The sequence below is a fragment of the Pristis pectinata genome, chromosome 25 (assembly GCF_009764475.1).
Source record: "Pristis pectinata isolate sPriPec2 chromosome 25, sPriPec2.1.pri, whole genome shotgun sequence".
In the NCBI taxonomy this organism is placed as follows: Eukaryota; Metazoa; Chordata; class Chondrichthyes; order Rhinopristiformes; family Pristidae; genus Pristis; species Pristis pectinata.
This window is the reverse complement of record NC_067429.1, coordinates 28,901,673-28,924,448: the sequence shown is the minus strand read 5'-3', so window position 1 is coordinate 28,924,448 and position 22,776 is coordinate 28,901,673. Positions and strand designations below refer to the sequence as shown.

The 22,776-nt window shown below is 45.6% G+C and overlaps 1 protein-coding gene across 2 annotated transcripts in view; it reads right to left on the bottom strand.

Moving 5' to 3' along the window:
- Positions 1–22,776, bottom strand: part of mrc2 (mannose receptor, C type 2) — a 197,902-nt gene that overhangs the window by 53,729 nt on the left and 121,397 nt on the right. For both annotated transcript variants that reach the window (XM_052038769.1, XM_052038770.1), the window contains 3 exons: positions 11,360–11,502; positions 8,400–8,496; positions 7,406–7,544 (listed from right to left, as the gene is read on the bottom strand). In XM_052038769.1, the coding sequence (XP_051894729.1) occupies positions 7,406–7,544; positions 8,400–8,496; positions 11,360–11,502 (379 nt within the window). The remainder of the gene's footprint in view (positions 1–7,405; positions 7,545–8,399; positions 8,497–11,359; positions 11,503–22,776) is intronic.

Genomic DNA, 22,776 nt, shown 5'->3' with positions numbered 1-22,776 from the left:
ACACATTCAGGAGTTATGAAATAGGGGTGGCAGCTAGTTAATTCAAAAGAAAACCAGCCTTCAAAAACAATTGTTTACAAGTAACCTCCCTGCAGTGATCAAACAGGCACCATTGTCTGCGAAGAACACAGAACTGCCGGTTCACAGAGGGAGGCCACTTAAAAGAAAGATTTGTTTGGGAAACTGACAAAGCAATCTCTTCTTCCGACACTTGTAAAATACTTTATCAAGCAATCATAACATCCATTGATAGTTTAAGGCCACCAAAACTAGACACTGGATGTGGGACATTCTGACTCTGTACCATTGTAACTACACAGGGGATGACAATAAATAAATGCTCATGTTAATCAACCCTTATTGAAATTGTTTGCTGCTGAACAGAGCCCTTGAGTAACCCACGGACTGCCTGTACGCTACACCTGCAGGATCCCCTCTACTGACTCTGTTACATCCTCAAAGAACTTTAGCAAATTTGTCAAACATGATTTACCTTTCAATAATAACCATGTTGACTATGCTAAATGAACAGCTATTTGTTCCTTGATTATGGACTTCAGCATCTCGTTGACAACAGATATTAAGCCACCAGGCCCACAGTTACTTGATTTTTGTCCTCCTCCCTTCCTGGACAATGGAGCCGCAATTGTGGTTTTCCACACCACTGGCACCTTCCCGGAACTCAGTGAGTTTTGATAAAGCTCAACCAATGGCTCCACTCTCTCAGCAGCCACTTCCTTTAATACTCTTGGGTGCAGGTCCGTGGGATCTGGAGACCTGTCTGTCTTTGGTCGCATTGGTTTTTCAAATATCTTGTCCCTTGCGATAGTGATTCTCCCATTCTGTTTGAATCTAGCCCACTGCCTATCGTTGGGATACTTGCAGTGTCCTCGGACGTGAGGATTGATGCAAAGCATTGATTTAACTACCTACCATTTCCTTCTTTTCCATTATTAATTTCCCAGTCTCACTCTCTTACGCTTGCCCTAGCTCCCCTCTTCCTTTTAAATATCCAGAGACCTTGCTGTTCGCTTTGATACACAGATGCTGTGTACAGATGCTTTCCACAGATGTTGCCTGATCTGTTGAGAGCTTCCAGCATGTTCTGTTTTGATTTCAGACTTCCAGCATCTGCATTTTTTGCTTTTCATTTGACACACACTATTTATTTATACTATACTGTTATGACGGGTATCCAGAGGCTACACTGATACACCATTCATCACCAGCTTTCACTAATGTTTTGCCATTTGTATTCCTCACTACCTGTTTCCTACTAAGAGTTATCGGCTATCTCTATTTCTCAACAATATATCACATGCCTGTACCTGTCATTAATTTATCATGCCCCTATAATGCATAATAATACTGCATTTGCCTGGTATCTTGCAAGAATATGTCAGCCCTCTGTATCAACACTAATCTATCATTTCTGTGTTCCAAAGACTAATGTATCATTCGCTAATCTACATACCTCACTAATATATCACAACAAATGATATTCAACATTGATTCATCACATCTGTGTTGCTCATTAATATAACACTGCATTGTAGTTTTCACTAATATCTCAATGGACAGTATCCCACAAGAATATCTACCGTACCTATCTCCAACATATCAGCTACCTCTATCCCAGAAGTATCCCAACCTCTGTCTGCATCCCTCACTAATCTAACATTCATCAATATCTCACAAAAATTCCAAGCCTGTGCGTCACACACTAATACATAAATAATAAATATCTCTCACTTACATACCACCCATCACTAGCCTTGCCGCCTGCCTGTAACCCCACTAACCCATCATCCATCTCCTCCCTCATTAACACGTCACTCATCTGAACACCATGCTAATACATCATCCATTTTCATCCACAATAATACATCACCTGTCTGTAACCCCGATACATCTCCCCGCTGCGTCACTCAGTGTTCCTACACTGTCGTCACCCATATGTACACCACGATAATATATCGTCCACCTTCATCCTCACCAGAGCATTATTGGTCTTTATCCCCTGCTACAACACCAGCTGTCCGCATTTCACATTAATAAATTATCAAGTGGAATCCCCATTAGTATATAAAGTATATAACCAGCCTGTACTAAACTGTTACCCATTTACTTAACACTAATCCATATCCACTAATACCTTTCATTAGATTTTCAGATATTAGGGGATATTGGGTCAGTGCAGGATAATGGCGCCATTATCTTATCGAATGGTGGAAGAGGATCAAGGGGCTAAATGACCTCCTCATTCTACTACTTCTTTATTATGTTTGTCCTCTTACGTATCAACCATCTGTATCCCAGACCAATCTATCAATTGTCTGTACCCCCAACAATACAACAAGGGAAAATGCAGCAAACATTCAACAGATCAGGAAGTATTTATGGAGAGAGAAGCAGAGTTAACGCTCCAGTTCCATGACCGTTTATAAAGACCAGGATAAGCTGGAGATAATACAAGAAATGAGGAAGGGTCACAAAGAACTAAAAGGGAAACATAAGAAATAGAAGCAGAAAAAGGCCATTTGGCCCTTCTAAGCCTGCTCCACATTTCAAGAGGTTCATGGCTGATCTTTGACCTCAACATCATTTTCCTCTCCTATCCCCATATCTACCGTCCCCCTTTTAAATTCTGCTCATATCCAGAAATTTATCAGTGTCTGCTTCGAGTGCAACGAATGACTGAACTTCCACAGCACTCTGGGTTAGAGAACTCCAAAGGTTCACAATCCTCTCAGTGAAGGAAGTTCTCTTCATCTCAGTCCTGAATGGCCTACTCCTATTTTGAGACATTGACCCTGGTTTCAGACTCCTTAGCCAGCAGAAACATCTCCCCAACATCTACCCTGTTGAACCTTTCAACGAGGTCACCTCCCATTCTTTTAAAGGCTGGGGAATAAAGGTCTAGCCTGTTCAATCCCTCCCTCCTCATGTGACAGACCCACCATCCCAGGAACCAGTCTGGCAAATCCTTGCCACAGTACCTCAACAGCAAGAACATCCTTCTTTAGGTTAGGCGACTAAAAGTGAACACAATGAAACCGTGTTCTGAAAATCCAAATGCACTACATCCACCAGATCTCCCTCATCCACTCCACTAGACAGATTTTCAAAGAACTCCAGCAGTTTAATTAAACACAACTTACTTTTCATAACTCCAATAGATTCCAACATTTTCTCGACTACTGATAGATAAATAGTTCCCTGTTTGCTTTCTCCCTTCTCTATTAAAAACAGGAGATGTAATCAGGTGATATACAGGTGTGGGGGTGGCGAGGTAGGGTGTGGGGTGAAGGTGTTCTCAGACCCTTGCCCTCACTTTGTTTCCTGGTGCACCGATGACAGCATTAATGCTCTTCCTGCCGACATACCAAACTCAAGTTTCATTGCCTTTGCTGCCAGTTCCCAACCTGCTCTCGCCTTGCTAATCTCTTTCAAAGTAAGAATACACAAAACTCTCAGTTGACCTATAACTTGCCAGGCACTTGAGTAAATCCCAGAATTCTAATTATTAGCCTTGCTGTTTATTTACTGGATCTCATTCCTGCAATTTAATATCTGGCCTATAATTGAGAGCTCTCTGTTCATATTGCACTCTGACCTTTGATTCCACAATGCACCTTTATCCTGTACACAGTACTTGACGCCCTCGCCTGCTTTTAGTTTGGCCATCCTTGTTGGCATTGCGTTCAGCTCAAGTTCCCTTCTGAATCTGCTCAAACTGTCGGATGCATTCTCTTTCAGACTCCTTCCGCTATGTGGCCACAACACACTGACTTTTGTGGTATTCCAGCTGACTTCATACTTCTAACACTGGCAGGAAGGTCCATATGCTTTCAATCAGAGTTCATTGAAACAGTTCTTACTTGCAATGCCTCTAACCTCCAGCAGGTGCCTCCCTAATGCGCCTTGAACTGGTACACTGGTACCTCACTTAGCACTTGGGATGTGCTCCCAGGAAGGGGAGTGCTTGGAACCGGCACTATTAGGGGTCATTAGAGCATTGTATAAACAGAGGTGCACTGCTGACAGTGTCGCTGCACTGGGAACGGTATAAACCCCTGCCCTTCACTGGTGCCTCCATGGCTTGGTGTGGAGAGGGTTGGTGTTGGGTTGACCAGGACAAGTGGATGGACCACTCAGTGCTGGGATGAGTGGCTCAGGGCTGCATGGTGAGTACAGACCATTGATGAGGACCGGTGGCACCCGCCTCCACACACTGACAAGACTGATGAGAAAGACTGTGGGGTCTGGGCTGCCGCTCCCACCAATGACACCCCGCACCTCACTGGCCCCGCCCAATGCCTGTCCTCACAGGCAGGCTCTCCACATCGAGCTGTGTGGCGATTCATTGCTGCAGGAGTTCCAACAGGGGTCAGAGGTCCACACCGGCAGTGGGAGGGGTGCCAGGTCCCCAGAACAACAACACACAGGCTGCGCAGATGTCTTTATTTAAGGTACAGGGGTGTTTGTACCTCTGAGGGTTTAGACTGAAGGACAAAGAATGCTGTATTGAATCAGCAATCTGCAGGCTAGTGCAAAACAGTAATGGTGCACAAGGTTGTTGGAATGATTCTGGTTGTGGGGCGGGGTGTGGTGCGGGGAATATTTGGTTATCAACAAGCCACAACATCCTTTAAGTTTCTACAAGTGCCAACGCAATTTGTAGGGAGGTTTGAGCAAGGTTTTAAGATTGAAATATAGCAAGTAAATGAAGGATAAAGATCTCTTCAAAGGGTGATGAAAGCAAGGGAACATGGTCTTTCAGGAGGTCACAGGAACAGAATCAATACACACCAGAAGAAGCTGAACATTTGTGTGTGAAGCCAAGAAACTGGGGAACAAGAACAAGGAAACAGGACAAGAGGAGCAAGTTGGAGACACAAGAGAGACTGCAGATGATGGAACCTGGAGCAACACACAAAGCGCTGGAGGAACCCAGCGGGTCAGGCAGCATCTGTGGAGGGAAATGGACAGTCGACGTTCCGGCTTGAGACGTTTCATCTGGACTGAGATGTACCACACCTTCCAGTTTCCTGCACACTCTGCATTAAGACGACTGCTCAAGTCTATTCACATGCAGAGAAAATTTCATTCACCTTCTCTTCACCCCACCGGCACTGCAGAGCGAGCCTCAGGATTAGTTACCGTTGCAGGATCCCCACAGAGCAGGCATTCAGAGACTGCATTCATATGGTATTACACCTCGCAGGAATTTCTCTGCAACCTCCTGCCAGGATTACCTGGCTGTAGCCCAGGAGGGTGTCTGTGGCCCCCAGTACAGAATTCATGTTCTCCACCAGCCTGTATTGGTCCTTGTATGATACTTCAGGAGCATTCTCTATCCTCACCTCATTCATTGCAGCAGAGGCTCTCCTGGAAGCAGCACTCTCCAGTACTCAGAAGAGTGCTCCTTGCATTATGTGTGCATCCATTGACTGGCTCCCAGGAAAACAGTTGTGAAACCTTGGAACAGGTCAATGGAATCTGGCGCAGAACGCTGTTAGACCAGGAAACCTGACAACACTATTTTCTAATTCTCACCATACAGTATGAAAAGTTTAAAGGCAATTGGTAAAATGCACTTTTGCACTATGTAAAGATGCTTTGGTGCCAGAAAAAAGAGAATTTCTGGAGTATGACATTATTGTGACCTCCCCTTTAATTCCTTTTGGAATTATTGCAGCAGAGGCTCTCCTGGAAGCAGCACTCTCCAGTATTCGGAAGAGTGCTCCTTGCATTATGTGTGCATCCATTGACTGGGTCCCAGGAAAACAGTTGTGAAACCTTGGAAGAGATCAATGGAATCTGGTGCAGATGCTGTTAGACCGGGTAATCTAACAACATTGTTTTCTAATTCTCTTTTGGAATTAACCGAATTGATAAAGGTCTTCGTGATTTTAAAAGGATTAGGCAAAACTAAATAATGCCAGATAGTTTCCACAGGTTAGTGAGATGACAATGAAAAGGAGCGTGTTTAAGTTAGTTACAAAAGGAGTATTGAGGACAGGATACACAAATTTCTAACTCCAGGAATTAATGAATTTATTAGCCCAGAAATTCCTTTATGTCCTTGTACTAAAGAATCATTACATTGTGCACAAGCGCAGTTTAACAAGTGCCTTTACATGTTTGATCCTGCGTGGTGAGAGTTACAGAAGAATGCTGTCAGGCTCCCAGGTCTAACAGTGTTTGTGTCGGCTTCCACACACGCAATTGCATTGATCTGTTCCAAGATGATGCAGCAGCCAATACTCAGCCTCACAGCTGCTACTCTGGGAGCCAGTGAATGGACACATACATGCATGGAGCACTCTTCCAACTACTGGAGAGTGCTGCTTCCAGGAGAGTCGCTGCTGCAATGAAAGGGGTGGGGATAGGCAATGTTCCCAGAGTCTCAAACAAGGGCCTGTACAGGCTGGTGGAGAACATGGCTTCTGTGTCTCTACTGCAAGAATGATAAGAATATCTGACACATCATTCCTGAATCTATAAATAATTATCAAAGAGAATTAGACAGTTGCTTAAAAAGACAGACGCTAAAGGACCTGGGGAGTGAGGCAGACACTGGCAGAAGTAGCAGAGCGAATGGGTAGCGCGTGGTTTGGGGATCAGACTGCAGGGGACAGTAACAGCTACAGGAATAAGGGGGCGACTAAGATAAACTAGGTGGGTGCTAAAGGGTCTGGGGAGCAAATGGTTGGAATATCTAAAGGGTATGGAGAGTCGTGGACTGGATGATAGGTGGGAGGTGGGTTTAGACTGAATGGAGTATTAACAGAGGTGAGGATTTTGGGAGTGAATGTGTCTGCTGTGATAATATCACAGATGAAAGCTGAACTTACTTGTTCCATGCTTTCTGTAACAAAACCAGCTGCAGTTAAACTAAACTAAGCTGGGGTGAAAATGAGACAGTTGTTTTACTGATGTGTTACCGAGAAGGTGAAGGTTTGGTAATGGTTCACTGCCTCGTGTTGAGCACTCGATCCTTAAAGGCCACATCCTCTCCAGATATACTGTAACTGGTCTTACTTGGAGCAGAGGGAGAATATTGCAACTGCCCAAGTAATCTTGTGCTGGACACTGGGAATGTTGGTCAGGGCTGCTGTTCCGGAACGCTATTCCAGCCAGCCCCTTCACGAGCGGAAGGGAGAGTATTATCGGTGATTGAATTCCAAGTCCAACCTCTGCTCTCTGCCAGTTGTGGTAACAGCCATTTAATTTCAGCCTTTTACTCCACTCCCAAAATTCAGCTCCACTGAAGTCAAGAATTTCAGAAGCTGAGGGAGATTTGCAGCACCAACCACTGAGAACAAATGGGCTTGGGCTCCACTTGATTAAGCAATTGCTCTCAGCAGATCCCCCTCCCTCCCGTCACCACTGTTCCTACCTTTGCGGATCTTGCAGATCCAGTCCAGCTGAATCTCACAGCGCACGGCGCGCCACAGTGAGGAGGCGATATCCGTCACAGCACAACGACGAATGTTGTCATCGTCATAGGTGTCCCGCCCAAAGTTGTTGTAGGAATACTGTGCAAGAAGGAAATGGGGTTCAGATGTTGCCTGCACAATTCTTTAGAGTTTCAAAGAATGAGGGATGATCTTACTGAGACATATATGATCCTGTGGGATCATGACAGGGTGGATGTCGAGATGTTTCCACTAGTGGGGAACTGGCACAGAAGAGGAGAGGAGGGCTGGGTTAGATCAGCCATGTTGAATGGTGGGGCCAGCTTGAGGGGCTGAGTGGCCGACTCCTGCACTAGGTTAATGAGCCTTCCACCCACCCCGAGGCTCTGCACCCTGGGATAGGTCACAGCGATGTCATCACACCAACTTTTATCATGATCAAAGGTGCTTCACAGCAATACCAGCAGATAAAGTTCAGCACACATCCATCTAGGTAGATATTAGGTCCTCCTGTTCAGTGGCCACTTTAAGGGGATAGTTCCAGAGCTTGGGGCTAGGCTGCTGAAGTTAACAATGGTGGAGCAAAGGGACTGGGGGAATACCAAGAGCTGAGAACTGGAGTTACTATTGCATGAGATACACTTTTCCATTATAGTCAATAATTAATCACAATCATAGGAGCTATGAACTTGTTTCATTGTTGACTGGATCACCCATTATCAGCATCAGAAGCAAACACACACACCATTTCATTCATTCTGTGTAGGTGTCAATTGCTGTGGAAGGTTCACTGGCAGTTTAACTTGGAAAAGGAAGTTAATCAGGGTGTGGTGTTTATGGGAAATTGCTGACTGACAAATTCTGAGAGCGTCACCTTTTAAGCATGTCTAATGTCCTGGTAGAGAGCACTAAGTTAGCCTCTGGTGCACAAACACACCTTAGTTCATTCCACTCGAGCCTTGTTCAGATACTCACTCCCGTCCCATCACTCCACGTCCAGCTCCGGTCTGTCCCAGGGTTCCGTCTATTCAGCCCAAGCCAGAACCAATGATACTCGTGGTCCTCTGACTCCCTGGGAAGCAGGAACACGGAGTGAGAGTTCCAACAATGACTCTACACCCACATCTTAACTTTCACCACCACTGTGTTGCCTAGAATTTTGATCATGTAACAATGCCCCACACAATTGAAAATCAATTTTTCTGGAACCAAAACAAAGTATTAACAATTTCCAGGTTGTTTTTTATCACTGGAAATCTGACAGGACTCTTCAGTCACGATACAACCTTGGATGCCTGATGTGATTTCTGTGTACACTTTGTCAAACATGACAGAGTCTTTAAATGGTAGTGGGGCTCAGTTTGCAGCCATTAACTCAAGAATGAAGATTAAGCAAATCATAAATCACTGCAATGACTGGGAGCAGGTGACCTAGAGCACACGACATGGAGCATGTGACCTGCAGCACATGATGCAGAGCATGTGACCTGTTGCATGTGCTTATCCAGCCTGAAATGCTTACAATAGTTATTCCGATTTCTGATACATCTAGATTAAAGAAGCAGACGCACCATACCATCAGCTCGACTTGACCATGGCCACCAATGGAAGATTATCATTGATCAGAAATACCAAGATACAGACTCTGTATGTGATCCAGAGATGGATATCACAGCCATGCACAGTGTTGGCACAGGGCAGAGCATAAGAATCTGTCACAACTGGTGGACATTTATTCTTCAACCAATGTCAAAAAAATAGTTGATGTGGTCACATGGGACAGTGCTGTTTGAGAGAGATGGCTATATGCAAATTTGCTGAGTACAAACTGACTGATGCTTTACTTACAACAGGGACTGCCCTTAAAAATTCTTCATTCAACGTGAATTGTAGGAGATAATGAAAGGCACTGTACAAAAGCAAATCTTCCTTCACACAGTGTCTGGTGGAAACTGACTACAAAATTGAAGTCGTTTTGTCTAAATTGTACAGTATGAGGCATGAAAGAAGTAGCAAAAATTACTCTCCCAAATCACTGACTGTTCATCAGTGAGTTCAGAGCCAGCTCGGGCTCATTCTTGTCTCTGAGGCAGAGACGGTGGTTCTAAGTCCCAGTCTAGAGACAGAAGTCTAGGTTGACACTTCAGTGCAGGAGGTGCTGTTGTGGATAACTCTATGAAGCAAGTCTCCATCAGCCTTTGCAGATGGATTTAGGAGACAAGAACATTTTGAAAAATGGGTGATTTATTCCAGGTTACCTGGGTATAATTATTGCTCGTTCAACACAACAGAAGATTATTTGGTCATCGTCACAGTGCAGTGCCTGCGGATATTCTGAACATTATAACACTGATTACATGTCAAAAGTTCTTCATTAGTTGTGGAATAACTCGAGTCCATGAAAGGTGCCATATTAATGTGAGCACAAATGCCAGCAGTGAATTGTTGCTTGCCAAAGAACTCTTCTGAACTCTACTGCCCTCCTAGTGAAGTAGTTCTTAACTTTTCTCCTGAACGACCTGGGTTTAATTGTCAGCCTTCCACAGAAGATCAAATAATGATCCTCCAATCAATGAAAATAGTTGCTCTCTATGTGTGGGTCCGAGGGTGTCATTTGTTGCATCCGGTGCTCCCAGTGCGGCTCCCGTACATCGGTGAGACCCGACGCAGATTGGGTGACCGCTTCGTCGAGCACCTTCGCTCCGTCCGCTGCAAATGCCAGGACCTCCCGGTGGCCACCCACTTCAATTCCACATCTCACTCGTATACTGACATGTCTATCCACGGCCTCCTCTACGGCCACGTTGAGGCCAGATGCAGGTTGGAGGAACAACACCTTACATTCCGCCTTGGGAGTCTCCAACCTGATGGCCTCAACATCGATTTTTCTAACTTCTGGTAAGCCCTCCCCTTCTTTTCCTTCCCGCACCCCCCCCCTCCCCCCACTCCCTTGTCTTCCCTTATTCCTGTGGCTCCCTTCCCCCACCTTGATGACCTGCCCATTTCCTCCCCTCCCCTCCCCCATCCTTTATTCCATGGTCCACTACCCTCTCCTACCGGATTCCTTCTTCTTCAGCCCTTTGCCTCTTCTACGTGTCACCTCTTAGCTTATTACATCTTTCCCCCTCTCCCCCACCTTCCCCCTCTCTCCTGGACTCGCCTCTCCCCTGCCTGTGTGTGCTCCTCCCCCTCCCCCCACCTTCTTATTCTGGTTTCTGCCCTTTTCCTTTCCAGTCCTGATTAAGGGTCTCAGCCTCAAACATTGACTGTTTAGTGTATTGCTCCAGATTCCAGCATCTGCAGAATTTCTTGTGTCCCTGCTCTCTATCTGGTCTGTCAGACCATCTAATACCTTGGAAGCTTCAATCAAATCAACCTTCAGAGAATGCAATGTTACTATGTGTAATTCCCTCACACTGTGTGAAGAAAGATTTCCATTTGTATAGTGCTGTTCATTATCTTTGGCAATTTATGTTGAATGAAGAATTTTTAAGGGAAGCCCCTGTCGCAAGTAAAGCTTGTACTCAGCAAATTTGTATGCAGCAAGCTCCCACAAATAGTACCATCCTGTGTGACCACATAAGCTGTTGGTGGAGGAATAACTGTTGACCAGTTGCCTCTTACTACTAGTTCCATGGGATCTTGTCCAGTTAGGAGGACAAATGGACAACCAAACACCCCAACCCACTCTTGGTCAGGGCAATTCATTGTCAGTCCCCAAAACTGTGTAATGTTTGACTGAATCAGCCTTAGGCAGAACTGAAATTTCTGAGAGTGGGCTGCTAGCAATGTGGACTGAATCCAAATTCCATGTCCATGCTTTCTGAGTTCAAAATCTCATTTGCTCCAGAAAAAGCTTGTACAAAAACAAGTCCTTGAAGGAAAAGGAATTTGACCGCCCCAAACACAAAAAGGAATTCTTCAATCTGACTCACCCAAATATCTCATGGACTAGTTTTTCAGCAAACTTCTCCTCTTCAAAGCTGCTGATGCTGAGCAAGTGAGCTCCTTGCTCATGGCAGAACATGTGTGCCTGCACCCAGTTCTTCTTAGCGTAGATGGTGTTGAAGTGAAACACCTGCCCAGGACAAGGAGACAAAACAAGACAAGTCTGCACACTGTGGACAACACATGAATAACCTGAAGCTTTAACATTCAGAACTTTAGAACAAGCGAAACCACAGACAATATGATTTGTTCAGATTTCATGAACTGTACAGGCCAGAAACAGGGCATTTGGGTATGAGTGGTGGTGTTGCAGGAGATGAATTACCTAACTAGTAGTCCAGAGCCCTGGACCAACCATCCAGTAATGATGACTGGTTGTCGTAAGGACCTGCCTGGTTCCCTAACGTCCAGGGGAGGAAATCTGCTGTCTGGGTCTGGGCCTTTATGTGGCTCCAGAGCCTCCCTCATAAAAATGCCCTCTGAAATGGCGTGTGTCACCACCACCACCTTCCCAACGCAACTAGTAAGGGGCAATAAATGTTGTCCTTGCCAATGACACCCAGACACTGGAAAGCGAATAAATCTATGACCCTCCTCCCAATTCCTCTTCACCAAACCCTCGCAGTGAAACATTCTATTGCTTCCTTCCATGTAGTTATCCAACTTCCTGTTAAAGGTCAGAAAAGTTATGACCGACACCCCTGTATCAGAGAAGGTTAAGACGCTACAGGTTTTCAAGATGATGAGAGGTTTGAATGAAGAGAGGCAGTGCCCTCTGACAAGTGCATCAGTAACAAGAGGGCAGAGGTTCAAAATTAGTGGCAATAGATCTGCAGGTGGGGTGGTGGTGAGGAGATGTCTTCAGGGCAAGTGGTTGAAATCTTGGATGCTCCACCTGTAATGGTGGTGGAACCTACTTTTAAGGTTGTCAGTCGGGTACGTGAGGATGAGGATCTTGCAGGCTTATAGATAAAGATCAGGAATATGAGACTAAGTATTACTGCTCTTCAAAAAGCAGTACAATCATGGTTAGTGAGTGGGCTGCTTCAGTGTTGTAAATTCCAGATTGTAACCACTTTTTGGGAATGACCATCGACTGTCTCCCAATCGTGGCCTGTAGGTTTTAGTCTCTCAGATTAGTCAACATTTACCAAAACTTTTCATAACCTTAAAGACTTCTGCTGGATGACCATATAGTTCAAGAAAGGTTTGTGATGTGTGTGTGTTTGCTTTGAAAACAAGAAGAAATACAAATGGGGAGCTGGAATGTAAAAGTATTGCATTGACTTGTTCTGTGTCCTGTTTAGAAACATTACTCAACTTCACCTACATTGACTTACTCTGACACAATGTGCCTGTATTAAGTTGACTCACCTAGCTGCCCTTTTGCAATGACACAAGTCACATAGCATCAACGGCAGCTTCGAGTCTTACTTTGCTCAGTTCCCAATCGCAGGCACGTTGGGGGGAGGCAGCAGAAGAACAGAATGTGTGGATTTTCCGAGAGAGTGACCAACTCCTGTATTATAGGAATGCTAACTGAGACATAAATGTTGGCCAGGGAACCAGTTTTCAGAGCACTATGGGAGCTTGGGCAAGCTGGCCTTGGATTAGCACCTCCTCTGATGGACCGTGATATGGTTCAAAGATCTGCTATTTGCTGCAGATGAACATATTGAATTAAGAAGTTGATATCTTACCCAGAAAGAGTGAGCCTGTGGTTAATGACATTCCTTCTCTAGGTCACAAGATGAAGGGTTGAAATGCCAACTCAGAGAGCCCAGTGAGCAGAGGTTAGAATAGGGACTGTAAATACCAGGCTGACATGCAGAAGAGGAGGGACTCCTCCTCCCCCCGGACCCTCACCCCAAGGCCACTCTCATTCATCTGGGCTGAAGGTCCAGCATCTGACCTCTAGGACTGCTAAATCTCGGTGTGTCGATCTCAGTTTTCGATTGAGCTCCAGACTCGGAGGCTTCTTGGTGGAGAAGATTCCAGTTCCCTTATAAGGCATTGGTCAGACTGCATTTGGAATACTGAGAGCAATTTTGGGCCCTGTATCCAAGGAAAAATGTGCTGGCCCTGGAGAGAGTCCGGAGGACGTTCACAAGAATGATCGCAGGAATGAAAGGCTTGACGTATGAGGAGTGTTTGCTGTCTCTGGGCCCGTACTCGGTGGAGTTCAGAAGGATGAGGGGGCCTCTCATTTAAACCTACTGGATACTGAAAGGCCTGGAAAGAGTGGATGTGGAGAGGGTGCTTCCATCAGTAGGATAGTCTAGGATCTGAGGGCACAGTCTCAGAATAAAAGGACGTCCCTTTAAACTAAGATGAGGAGGAATTTCTTCAACCAGAGGGTGGTGAATCTGTGGAATTCACTGCCACAGAGGGCAGTGAAGGCCAAGTCACTGGGTGTAGTTAAGGCAGAGGTTGGTAGGTTCTCGATTGGCCAGATGGTTAAAGGTTAGGGGGAGAATGGGTTTGAAAAAAAATCAGTCATGATTGAATGGCAGAACAGATTCAATGGGCCGAATGGCCCAGTTCTTTTCCTGTACCTTATGGTCTATGGTCTTCCCTTGCCTTTGTGTGAAGAAGGTACTTCCTAACAGCACCCATGAATGGCTCATGATGCTCCTCTTGTTCTTCTCTCTCCAATTTGAGGAAATATTCTTGAACTATCGGTGTTGAAGAATCCTTTAATGGTCTTAAATACCTCAGTTTGACCATCCTTTAACATTATTCATGCTCTTAACAGTCTTCTGAAGGTTGCCCAACAGACCGAACATAGTAATGTAACAACCTCATGTTTTGGCAGTAGGTCCCCTGAAACAGATCTACCAAGGAAGCTGTGGAACTGGTAGACTGTGCAGAGCTGTGGTTTTAGCACTGGCTACTCCCTCTGTCATCCAGAGGTTTGGGTCTGGTTTCTAGGCCTACTTATTGAATTAGAAAGGCAAAGGTGGTGGCTCTACATGGAGTGGAGGTGGTAGAGTGGGGTCAATGAAGGCTACAGCATCTCAGGACGGGAACACTTCATTCAGTAGAATGGGCCACATTTGTTGAGCTCATTTGTCTGACGGCTGTTGAAAGGCCAAAGGTTGTGAACAGTTTTGCAATGAGAGTGCAATTGTGGAAAATTATACCTATGGGAACCTCTCCCTCAATTGATTAAATAATGGGCAGAGTGAGCTAGCTTGATGGGGTCTTGTCAGGTCAGGTTAAGAATGAAGCTTCCTCCCTTTGATTGTCTAATTTGTCTGCGCTGGGCTGGGTTTTCCTAGATGCAAGAGTGTTTTCTTCAGAGGAAGTGGCACAGTGACCCCTACAACCAGTACCGGGCTGCTTTTTGCATTAATGATTTTGCAGGAAAAGCTTTCCACAGATCTGCCCATACCAGAACGAGCAATGTGACTGCTGCTTCTCAGCTCCTTCGTTCTTCCGAACTTTCCCCCGGGAGACAGCTTTACACAACCGTGAAAAATCAAGATAATTTCAAACAAGAGAAACAAAGGACTGCAGATGCTGGAATCTAGACGGAAAACACTGTGATGCTGGAGGAACTCAGCAGGCCAGGCAGGTTACCTCGATCTGCATCTCCCCGTTGCCAGTCACTTCAACACCCCCTCCCACTCCATCACAGATATGTCAGTCCTCGGCCTCCTCCACTGCCAGGAGAATTCCAAGCGCAAACTGGAGGAACAGCACCTCCTTTTCGGTCTCGGAACCTTTGCAGCCTAACGGCAATAACATTGAATTCTCCCATTTCAAGTAATCCTCAACCCCACCACGCTCCTTCCCTGTCCTAGCCTCTCTTTTTTCTGCCCCTTTTTTTTTCCTTTCTCTCCTAACCTTTGACCCATCCCCCGGTGGATCTGCTCTCCCCTCCCGCACCTGCCCATCACTATCTCTTACCTGCATCTACCTATCACCACCTTGTGCCCACCCCACCTCCCCTCTTTTGTCCACCTATCACTGCTCTGCTTTTCCCTCCTGTATATTGGGCTTCCCCTTTTCCTATCTTCAGTCCTGAAGAAGGGTCCTGACCCGAAACGTTGACCATCTGCTTTTCTCCATGGATGCTGCCTGGCCTGCTGAGTTCCTCCAGCATCATCATGTTTTTCATAATTTCAAACAACCTTTCTGTTTATTTCTTTCCATTAGACAACTTCAAAAACTTGATTGTTCGACTTATTCCTGCACGGATACTATTGCTGCTTCCTCTGATGCATACTAACTGGTCACTGAGGCCGGTCTGGACAGGGAGAGGGCATGGAGACCCATCAACCCACCCCATCCTCAGGCCCATTAGATTCCCATGATGTCCACCTTCCTGGAGTATCCTGGATCTCCAGGAATGAGCATCAATCTCATGGACAATACACGCACTTTGCAAGGGGGAAAAAATAATGGGAGGTTACAAAGGATCTGGTTTTTTAAAATTCATTTTGATACTTTCCTTTAGTTATAAAACAGCTGTCAATGGGGTGGAAAAGATGGTTGTAAAAATATGTGAGGAAACTCCCAGGAAAATGTCCAACCATTACTGGCAACCCCACCAGCGCTCCACTTTGCCCCACTATTTAATCAATTGTGGGAGAGGTCACTATATGATTTTCCACAATTAGACTCTTGCTGCAAAGCTACTTCTGCTGAGAGCGCACAGAAGGCATTCATGCCTGAACTCTCGTCGCGTGGTCGCAGCAAGCAATGCTCAGGGCAAGGAGAACAGATCTGCAGGATTTCGTGGGTCCCATGCATTTCATTCATTCCACTCTTACGACTGCTATTGCTTTTCCTCTATGCCAGAAGGCCTCTGCCAGATACATTCCACCTGACATCCTAAATCATCAGCCACAAGGTCGGTGCAATCAAGGCGAGTGTGTTGAAATGGAACTCCCTTCTTCTTTGAGTGTGGAATCAAATCCTCCTCCCTGCAGGGTACATGGATTTCAACCATTTGAGCAAGACACTGGTTTAATGAATGGCATCTATAAGATTCCGCAAAATGAGGTGGAGGATTTCAAGCCAAGCGTGAAACAAAATAGCAATCTGCTCCACACAGAGAGCTCTTCACTGAGTGCAAAGGACTCACCAACAGTGATGTTCCATGCTCCTTTTGTTAATGCTACTTTCTGTGCTGTGTGCTGGGCCACACAGGGACTATTGCACTGCTGTGCTGTCAGATCTAAGGGGAGGTTTCACCCTAACTCACAGGGCATGAAACCCACAGAATCTGGTCCAGGGCCAGTTTCACATTCTAGCTAACATTATTCTCCATGAACGTGAATAGAGAACAGGCAGATGGGCTGTAAAGCCAGCCGTACTCCCAATCCTGTCAGTTTCTTAAGGTCATGCTAGGTTAAAATTTTCTCCTAGGAATGCAATGCAAAGTGTGAGTGACAGCCATATACTTTAGAAGGAGATTTATTCAGCACATTTCACATCCTTGAAACTTCTAGTGGATTGCAATGAATCATTGTTTGGAAGTGCTATTGCTATTATTATGTGGTAGGAGGGAGAGTAAGGGAATGGAGGGGCCAGCTTGCTCAGGGAGAGATCAGAAGTGTAAAACTAGCTGCTAACTTCCCATCACGTGTTGTACTACTGCCCAGGATCAATTATCTCTCTGATGAGCTTAAACCCAGGTGTCAAAAGTGAGATGGTATGGTCAATGTAAAGGACCCCGCACCCCCCCAGCTCAGGACTGTGGCGAGATGCAGGCTTCACTGTGTAGAGGTGCAGCATCTTTCCACAGAGAATCTTCAGCGGGGTGTGACTGAATCATGGCAGCACTATTCTGTTGTGGCTTGGAACATGTGTTTTTGGTTAAGATAGAAAATAAATCTGTGCAGTAACACTTGAAATATCCCAAAGAACAGAAGAGTTCAGCTTCAGCAAGGCTGGTTTCTTGGTTCCAATTCCACAGGAAAAGAAACTCTGGCCAAAATGAATTAAGAGCAGGAATTGTTGATTTATTTTTTGCTCAGTCAGCAGTCTGAGCCTATTGAGAGAAAACTGCAACGAGGGAGGTCACTTGGTTCATTCTGCTGATTCTTGCCACGAAGCATCGACAAGCTCCTCTACTGTGGATCTTACAGCATTGTGTATAACAGTCTTCAATGGACTCTGCTCCATTATGTCATCAGGGGCACCCTCCTGTCACTCATGTTTTACCAACACATTCCCTGCATCATCTTGCCTATCCCTCTGGGTTTTAAAAGGATATTTTTGCCCCATTGAATACTTTGTCCCATGATAGATGCTCCCTGTCATGCCCTTTATAAACTAAGGACTTGGGTACATTTTTTGGAAGTTTTATCTTGAAGACCCTGTTCTTTGGTTCATTGCAACTCAGGGATGTTATGATAATTTGGCAACATAAGAGAAACCAAGGCCTAATGAAGATTATTCCTCTTGGATCCCAGCTCCTCTGCTCCAGCAAACCCAGCTATATTTTGACCTGATTTTACCCCATTCAAACCTCATGGCATATTAATTCCATACCATTATCTTTTCATTGTTACCCATTTACAGTAAATCTAAACTTGATTACATTTGTTCTCATTTGCTCTAATCCTCCGCGTTTTAAAAGGAAACTTTTGGTTTACCTTATTGAAGCCATTTGATGTCCTTGGCCTTTGTGAGGTTATACATCCTTACCTCTCAGATTCTTGCAAACACCCACATCCACATCAGGGAGACTCATCTATTACAATCACTCATGCATGGGTGATGGAAAGTTAAAATGAACCCTTAGTTTTTCCCCATTGCTTTTGGATGGCCAGTCAGACAAAGCTGGCAAGGCTATGGTTGAATTAAATACAAAGCTGAAAGAAAATTATGTCCATGGCACTTATTATTAATAGATTTAATTCTAAACTTTAATGGAAAGTTTTAAGCTGGATTGGATACAACTCACTGACCAGAACTAATATTTCAAATGACCTCAGTAGTACTTTTTAATCTGACATTTTAATGCAGGTTTTAGTTTGTTAGAGGCTATTGAAAATCTTTTTGGCCCTGCACACAGACAACATCCCAAAGTTGTACGAAATTGAATTTAAAATACACTTACATTATTTACAACCATGGGTCACTTCAGACAGGAAAAATAAACACTATCGTCTGTCTCTTAAAGCACTGTCATAATGAAGAAGTGTATAGCGAGGAGCTAATTAAATGTACAATTAATTAATTAATGATAATATATATTTCCTTTCCAAAAGGACATTTGCATCCTTGATTTGGAAGGGAGTAGGGATGGTCAGTGGTGGGTGGGCAAGAGGGAATGGGTCACAGAGAGGGTAGGGAAGCGAGGGTTTAAAGGAAGGAGGACAAGATAGAGGAACAGAGCTCAAACAGATGGTGATGCTGTTGCTGAAGAGATTCAATGTGGTGAATCTGGCCTCAGTGTGGTCTATTTGCTTGTTTAGGATAATGGGATTATCTGATTCCACATAACCCCCCCCCCCACCCCCCCCCCACCCCTTAACTGGTGATAAACACGTGTGAGGCTGCAGGTTGGTGAAGAATTGCTCAGTTAACAGTTTCCTCTGGCCCAGCTTGATCCAGCCTCAATGGATGAGCTACTAGTGTGTGCATGAACATGGCTTCAATAACCTGGCTGTTGTGGGCTTCAGCCATAAGCTCAGTGATCTCACTCTGCCTTGAATCAGATGCTTGAGGGAGGTGGAGAGGTGGTGTTATTCAGATGACAAAGTCCCATCCCCTCACTATTTACCTACTCTGTCCCCTCTCCCTCCCTCCCTCCCATCGATCTTATCCTCCTCCCTTTCAGCACTCACTACCCTACCCTCTCGGATCTCTCAACCCCCTCCTGCCCTCTCCCCCTGTTTTTCCACAATGTCACCACTTCCCTCACTCTCCAGCTACCTGTACCCTGTACCCGTAAGGCTGCTCCCCATCCCATCCCACCTCCACTTCAGGAAGGGGGGCGGTGTGGTGCATACGCTCCTGTCTACATCAATGGTGCTGAGGTCGATAGGGTTGAGAGCTTCAAGTTCCCAGGAGTGAACATCACCAATAGCCTGTCCTGGTCCAATCACGTAAACACCACGGCCAAGAAAGCTCACCAGTACCTTGACTTCCTCAGGAGGCTAAAGAAATTTGGCATGTCCCCTTTGACACTCACCAACTTTTATCAATGCATCATAGTAAACATCCTATCTGGATGCATCACAGCTTAGTATGGCAACTGCTCTGCTCATGACTGCAAGAAACTGCAGAGAGTTGTGGACACAGTTCAGCGCATCACGGAAACCAGCCTCCCCTCCATCGACTCTATCTACACTTCTCACTGTCTTGGTAAATCAGCCAACATAATCAAAGACCCCACCCACCCCGGACATTCTCTCTTCTCCCCCTCCCATCGGGCAGAAGATACAAAAGCCTGAAAGCACATACCACCAGGCTCAAGGACAGCTTCTATCCTACTGTTATAAAACTACTGAACGGTTGCCTGGGATGATAAGATGGACTCTTGACCTCACAATCTACCTCATTATGAGCATTCATGCATGGGCATGAGGTGGGGGGTGTGGAAGATCAAAGTCCTTGTCGACATCCCCAGGGGTGGCAGAGCTGGACATCATTTCACCATCATAGTCCAGGAGCTCAGTTGCTACAACACTGTCATGAGGACCAAGGGGTGGGAAGCAGCCAACTCAGGGCACAAAGTGGTGGGTATGCCGTCTTCTGCAAGGGTTCACTAGGGGAGGAATGCTGTCAACAATGAAGTAATATGCCATCTTACTGACTGCCCCTGTGGAATAAACAGAAGTCTTATGACCCTCTGGTCATCAGTGCATTTGTTCTGATCCTGGAGGCAGCAGATGAGGCAGAGGAGGAATTCTACAGTAACCCTGAACAACTTCTGAACCAAGTTCCATGGGAGAGCCCGATCATCCTTGACAATTTCCACACCAGGACTGGAAAGGAAACAAACCTCTGGACAGTTGTTATGGAGGAGGGAGGGACAGGGAATGCCAACTCCAAAGACGTAACCAACAACCTCAGAGAGACAAGAGCAAGGCATCATGTCAACACTACTGATACAGGCACTGGTGTTTGTTAGACTACAGCATTTTCCAAGGTATGGATCACTGGGGTGTCCTCATCACCAGTGCCATGAGAGGAACCGACAACTGTTGCTCTAATCCCAACCAAATCTGCTGTATTATCTCCATCAGCCTGGCCCCAAAATGGAACTAGCAACACAAACATTGCTACAGGAAAATCAATATCAAAGGACTCAAGAAGCCTGCAAAGAAAACTCTTCTCAGTCAGTGTCTGTGAGACAACCTGACAACAAAATCCAGGAGCCAGAGGTCCTTCATTGGCCCACTGCCCATGCACTGCACCAGCCCCTGACAATCAATGATCATGATAAGATCCCGGTCAATGTGGGTCACTTACCATATCTCCGTGCCAACTCTCAGTGAATGAAACATTGATGATGAAACCCACCACTGGCTTTGGCCAAATGAGAAAAAGTGTTAGAAATAAGACCTCAAAGTCAGCCCTCAAGCTAAGGTCTACTTGGCAACTGTCCCCACCCTCCAGATCCATTGGCAGGATAGGCAAACCAAACTCAGGCCAACAATCCCAGCATCAAAGCTCTGATCACCCACAATCAGCTTCAGAGGGTGGGCCCCACCATCCCCATGCCTGACACCAGGCTCCCAAAACAAGCACTCCACTCTTGAGTTTTCTAGGAAGAATGAAAGAACCTTTCAAGGACATCCCCATAGCCTCCTTGTACAAATGGAATATCCTCACCCACTCATGGAAACCCTTGGCTCAACAGTACTCAAATTGGCAGAGAAGTATCCGAGCATTTCAAGTCTCTCCAAAGGGAGGCCAAGCAAGAAGAAGGTACCACAATCTCAACAATCCACTTACCCACTCCATCAAATTCTGCCGACCTCACCTACAGCAGTCTGCAATTCCCTCAAGGGGCTCCTCAGAACCCAGAGAAGTGCAATGGAAGGTCATCCTTGACCCCGAGGACAAATCCGTGAAGGAAGGCCAGTGTGTCCTCAGCTTCCCAGGACCTCATCCCTGGTGTTTTCTTCTTAAACTTCACTGGCCTTCCACCTCTCTCTCCTGCTTTGGAGGAGCCTTTAGAACCTACAACTTCAAGCTAAGCTATTGTTCACAAGTTCTACAGCTGCTGCCTCACAGCTCCAGTGACCCAGGTTCAATCCTGGCTTTGGGAGCTGCCTGTGTGGAGTCTGCATGTTCTCCCTGTTACTGTGTGGTTTCTTTCGGGTTCTCCGGTTTCCTCCCACATCCCAAGGATGTGCAGGTTGACAGGTTAATTGGCCCATGTGAATTGTCCGATGCGTAGGTGAGTGGTAGCATCTGGGGGACATGATGCGAATTGGGGGGGGGGGGGGGGGAAGGGGGGGTAATAAAAAGTGGGATTAATGAGGGATTAGTGTAAATGGGTGGTTGATGGTCAGCATGGACTCAGTGGGCTGAAGGGCCATGCTTATGTCTCTATGACTCTCTCTCTTCATGCTGCTCGGTATGAAATATTGTGTGATGTCAACATTGTGAAACATTACGGGACAATTTATTACATTAAACTCGAGGTGCAGTTAGTAATACTCTGTTCAAAATGATAAACCCTGCATCTGCAGAGTAGACGTTTACCCTGGTCAGCAGTTACACGCATCTCCCAGTCATGTTTCAGGTTGTGATCCAAAATGTTTCCAAGGTTGTTCGCTTGCCCAGCTCACGGGCACTCACCACAGCAGATCTTGGAAGACCATGATCAAACAAATTCCATCCAGCAAAGCTTGTGTTTGCATTTGCCTTGTCTTGGCACTGCCTACCTTCTCAAATTTCAAGCTCCTGTCATTTGATTCAATCAATGAGCCTCAGCTGGGGCAGGTGAAATGTGCTGAGAGAGTTTGACATGACTATGGTCTTAGAATAAAACATGGTAGTTAGAATAAACTAAACATCACAGTGTGAAAACAGATACTGAAGCCACTTGCCAAAGGATAACCTGTCACCTTTGGTGCTCACATCTCTCTCTGCATCTGATAAAAGAAGTTTTAAGACTGACATCTCACAATCAAATAGGCAGTTCAGGAGATACCCTTTTACCCACAGTGTGTGGTTGGGCTGCCACAAAGAGTAATTGAGACAAATAGCAGATGCACTAAAGATGAACTAAGTTAGTTCTGAGGGAGAAGGGATCACAAGGTTCTGCTGATAAAGACCAGTGTGAGAGGAAATTCATGTGGGGCACATTCAATAGCTTGGACCTTTTGGACCATTTGTCTCATTTCTGGTCCATGTGATACTCCAGTCTTTCTGATTTATTTACTGAGCATCTTCTGAGAGCACTCAGCTCAATAATGAAGATAGTGCT